Source organism: Octopus bimaculoides, chromosome 9 (genome assembly GCF_001194135.2).
Source record: "Octopus bimaculoides isolate UCB-OBI-ISO-001 chromosome 9, ASM119413v2, whole genome shotgun sequence".
NCBI lineage: Eukaryota > Metazoa > Mollusca > Cephalopoda > Octopoda > Octopodidae > Octopus > Octopus bimaculoides.
Genome location: NC_068989.1, coordinates 5,090,330 through 5,095,527, shown reverse-complemented (window position 1 = coordinate 5,095,527; position 5,198 = coordinate 5,090,330). Strand labels below are relative to the sequence as shown.

At 36.8% G+C, this 5,198-nt stretch overlaps 1 protein-coding gene across 12 annotated transcripts in view; it reads left to right on the top strand.

The window, feature by feature from the left end:
• Positions 1-5,003, top strand: part of LOC106880637 (transmembrane protein 198) — a 140,485-nt gene extending 135,482 nt beyond the window's left edge. For 10 of the 12 annotated variants that reach the window (XM_052970389.1, XM_052970386.1, XM_052970387.1 and 7 more), the window contains 2 exons: positions 542-633; positions 4,851-5,003. In XM_052970389.1, coding sequence (XP_052826349.1) covers positions 542-633; positions 4,851-4,893 — 135 coding nt within the window. In that variant the 3' untranslated portion in view covers positions 4,894-5,003. The remainder of the gene's footprint in view (positions 1-541; positions 634-4,850) is intronic. The other 2 variants (XM_052970392.1, XM_052970390.1) reach the window with 1 other exon arrangement.
• The last annotated feature ends 195 nt before the right edge of the window (positions 5,004-5,198 follow it).

The following is a 5,198-nucleotide window of genomic DNA, read 5'->3' as shown; positions in this document are numbered from 1 at the left end:
GGCCCCTTTGCCTTTCCCTTGGATAACATCAGTGGCATGGAGAGGGGAGGCTGGTATGCATGGGTGACTGCTGGTCTTCCATAAACAACCTTGCCCGGACTTGTGCCTTGGAGGGGAACTTTCTAGATGCAATACTACGGTCATTCTTGACTGAAGGGGGTCTTTACTCCTCTTATATCACACTATTGATGAGTTGGTGTGCTTAGTAGACCAGTATAATCTCTTCCCCAGATAAGTTGTTTGTGTATTCCTCAAAGACATGGTACATATTCCAAGCCACCAGGTGAACCAGAATGGGACAGGAGTGTAGCTGTAGAATCAAGTGTACTGCCCACATATATCCTATGAAATTCTTGCTACTTGTTTGACCACAAGGCCACTCTCATCTCTCAGTGCAAATATGTCTTAACCATTTCACTGTCTTTTTACATACAAACTTCTTCATCTTATAATTCTTTAATTTCATTTTTTTTTTTCTCTCTCTCTCTCCCTCATTGTTTGTGTGCGTGTGTATGTTGATGTTGTCTCCCAATCTATGAAGATCCCTAGTGTATGCAGTGGCACACACCTCATGGAGAAGGCTACCTTCAATAGCCCTGATGACCACTGTTCAACATCAAGTTCGACTTTAAGGTAGTACTAACTGGAACATTATCCCATTTATCTCTTTCTTTCTCTCTCTCTAACACATTCGCTCAGTTTCCACTCTACATATCTTTTCACTTCTTTCTCTTCTTTTTCAATCTACCCTGTTTTTTTTTGTTTTTTTTTTTTGGGACATTTGTCTTTTTATTCCTTGCACTTCTGGCTCTCTTCTTTCCTCCTTTTCTAACTTTCTTCCCCCCTCCGATTCCCATCCTTCATGTCTCTTTTTCTCATCTTTTGTCTCTTCTCCTTTTCCCTCTTTAACCTCCTCCCCTTTCTCTTAGTCTCCTCCCCTCTTTCCATCTTTTGCCTCTTCCTCCTTTCCCCTCTTTCTTCCCTTTTTCCTCTACTCCCCTTTCCATCTTTGGTCTCCTCCCCTTTTTCCATCTTTGGTCTCCTCCCCCTTTCCATCTTTAGTCTCCTCCCCTTTTCCATCTTTGGTCTCCTCCTTTTCTCTTTGATCTTCTCCTCCTTTTCCATCTTTGGTCTCCTTTTCCTTTTCCATCCTTCGTCTCCTGCCCCTTTCTGGCTTTCATCGCCTTTCCTTATATTAAGTCACACCCACTTCTTTTCCTCGTTACTACTTCCCCTATTCCATTCTCCTTGTCTCTGCCTCTCTTAGCTACCACTCTCATTTCTCTACATCTCTATCTTTCCCCTCCTACCTCTCTATCTCACACACTTTCCATCTCTTTCTGGTCCCCCCCCCCCACTTTTTCATTCTTTTGCTCCTCTTCATTCTCTCACCCTCTCTACCCTCCCATTCACTCCCTCTCTCTCTCTCTCTCTCCCATGTGCTCTTTCTTTCTCTCACATTTCACTTCATCCTCCTACTCTCTCTACTTTCTCACTCCCTTTCTGTCCCTCCACTCTCCCCTCTTTCTCTGTTTTCTGGAATGTAGCATGTCTAACCAATCTGAGACGGATGTCTGCCTCTTGACAGGGATTCTTATTAACCTCAAACTAACTCATCTCTCTCATCTTTTCTCCATCTTTGCAACTTGGTCTGGCATGATTCTCTCTCGTCAAAATCCTCTTCAGGAAATTATTGGTTTCTACACCTCTTCTGGAATGTCTAACTCTTTGTGGAATCAGTTAAATAATACCATTGGCACCGTCACCATTATTATTATCCTAATCACCTTCACAGTTATTTAATGTCTTTATCATCCAGTTCGTTATCCATTACGATAATTATTGTTATAATATCCATATTTCTTTCTATACTATTATGGGTTGGCTATGTCTAGAAATACAGCATATTACTGTCCTTATGAATTGTTTGGACCTTAATAGAGGGGCCCAGTTTCCTCTTGTATGCTTTCAACTCTTCTTCTCATAAGCTTCTTTCACATGGTGCCCTCATCATTATCAGCACCCCTTCATTACCTTTATCATCATCACCATCATCATCTCCCATTATTGATGTTTCCACCATCACCATCACCACCACCCTCATCATTGTCATCTCACCACCACAGTAAGCCTCATCTTCACCATCATCACTGCCACCGCCCTCGTTGCCATCATCTCTACCATCACCACCACCACCACCATCATCATTGTCATCTCACCACCTTCGTCTTCAATGTCTCCATCATCACCATCATCACTGCCACCGCCCTCATCTTCACCGTCATCTTTGATATCTCCACCACCACCACCATCATAGATGCCATCTTCACCATCATAGTTGTCTGCATCATCATCATCATCATCATCATCATCACTCACTCCTGTTGTTGTCTCTACCATTGCACCACCTTCACCACAATTATCATCACTATCATCATCATCATCATTCATCACTAACTGCTACAAGTAGTAGTAGTAGCAGTTGTAATAGTTACTAATTACTACTAGTAGCAGTAGTTACTAAACCAATCAGTTACCTGGTTTCTGTTGCATGTTTAATTAATTATTTATCATTGATGAACAGTTCTCTCGGTTTCACTCCCAGAACCAAAGTAATTCTTTCTGTGGTGGTGGTCATTGTGGGTTGGTGACATATTGTAACTATCACAAATGGTGTGGAAATCTATATGGGATTAGTTCTGATTTCTCTCTAACAAGTATTAAGGAAATACACTTGTGATGTATTCACTATGATCATCAGTACCGTTGTTGTTGTTATTGTTGTTGCTGTTGCTGTACCATTGTATAATTCTGATTTATATTATTTTATTATTATGGAGATGTACTTGCATAGCAAGTGACCTGATCTGAGATCGTGTGCTGAGACAAAAAACAATTGCAGCATGGAAGGTGTTTATAAGCCATTTAAGAAACACACAAAAACCGTCAGACTGACTTCAACATTTAAATTTAATTTGTCAAAATATTTTCGCTTTGAAACCGTGACCTGTTCACTGACAAAATTCCGTGCTGCATCTGAGAAAGTAAAAGTTAGTTCATGATATATGTGTGTGCATGTGTGTTCATATATGCGTGCATGTATGTATGTGTGCATATGTACGTACATACATGTGTATGTATATAATACTTTGTGATGCATTTCAAGTTATCCAAATTTATAATTAAAATTAATCAATTTGTTAATTATATATTTGTGTTTTGGCTCATTTCTTTGTTTCAATTTTATTTAATTTTTGTGTCTTAACAACTGTTTTCTTTGCTTGCTTGTTTGTTTGTTTGTTCTTTAACTTTTCTGTAATTTTTTTTCTTTCATTTTAATGTATGTATATATATATATATATATTGTCTTTTAGCAATTCCTTTTGTTTTCTTCCCAAATTTTTGATTTTAAATTAGATAATTGAGTTAATTAATCTATTATTTAAACTTAAATACCAGAAAAAAAAATTGTGTGTTTTAAGTCATTACAGGTAAGACTATGCTGGTTCACTGCTTGTCTGTGTTTGTGTTTCCATTTGTGAGTTAGTGTGTGTGTGTGTGTGTTTATATATATTGAAGTACACAGTGTTTTAGAGTGATTTCAACTGATGTTACCAATCAGTTTCTCAGAGGATATTAGATAACCAGACAATTATCTAAAAATGGTGCTTGTCAGAGTTGACCAGCATGGAAAGAAATGGCAACTACCTTCTGTTAATAGAGGTGAGGAAGCGACACATCCAGTTTGTGTCTGCAATATATACGTGTGTGAATAAACTGATTGCACTTAATTAAACTGAATAGAAAATTCTTTGCAGAGGTTGTTTAACCTTTTGACATCTATCTGTCCAAGACTGCTCCTAGCTGTACGATAAAAAATTCCTGTTTTAAAATCATCTAAATTAAATCTTCCATCAAAATTCCAAAGTTAAGCATAATAAATTCTATTAAATTTTAATTGAATTTTTCATTATTTCCAAAAGCTAATTGAAATAAAAGCAATGTATTTCAGTGAAACGATGGTAACAAAGAGATTAATAAGACTAAAATGTATCTCTTACTTCCACTTGTTAGCTTTAACCCTTTAGCATATAACCTGGCTGTAACTGGCCCAAATATTCTGTTTCATGTTCAAACCAGCCACATCCGACCCTTCACACCTACCCTACAATGTCATTCTAAAAATATACAAGCACATTATTGAAATCTCAAAGTTACAAGATAATGCTTGATTAATTCAAAACAATGTGAATAAATAAGCATTACATTTGACAGAGTAATCAGAATGCTAAAGGGTTTAGCGCCCGACTATCTCCAGTCTTCAGTTGTCAGCATTTTCCAAAGATGTCAACCCATAATTCAAAGTTCTATATGGCATAGTGGTTAAGAGTGCGGGCTACTAACCCCAAGATTCCAAGTTCGATTCCAGACAGTGATCTGAATAATAATAATAATAACAACAACAATATCGAAAAATACCTTAGGAATGAGAACCCAAGTTCAAAATTTCCCCCAAGACACCTGATGAAGGCTGGAGGATATATCAGCCAAAATGTTGTCTTAACCACAAAGATGAGGACAAATATCCATCAAATGTAAATCATGTAAATAATGTACCATTAATCAAACTTATTTGAATTATTTGCTGCTTTGCCTGTTTGCTTTTATTTTTAGATTTTAAAATTTCCCCACAGTTGGAGATGTCTTCTTAAGTCCTTTGTTGAGGTTTTCAAGTTTTTCAACTCCCTACTGTATAATGCATATGTGAGGCCCTAATTGTATATGTACAAGGCACGTTTGCTTCTTCCTTTGTTTGAGTAATTCTCAATTTTCTCTTTCTTATTTTTCAGAACTACATACAAAGCATCCAACACAAGCTGTCTCCTGCCATGAGGAGTCTGACTACTATTCACTGCGAACCTGTTGTTGACCTAGAGAGTGCCAATACTACATTGACCCAAGTTTCATGAACACATTTCAATGCTGCACTTGCACTATAAACATTATTTTTATTATTATCATTATTATTATTATTATTATTATTATTATTATTATTATTATTGATTATCATTATTTTATTTAATGAAAAAAATAAAGCTCAAAAGATGCTATAGCTTACTTTTGACAATAAGTCGACTCAGACAGCGTCAAGTGCAGTAGTACATTTAAATACAGATCTATATATATATATATATATA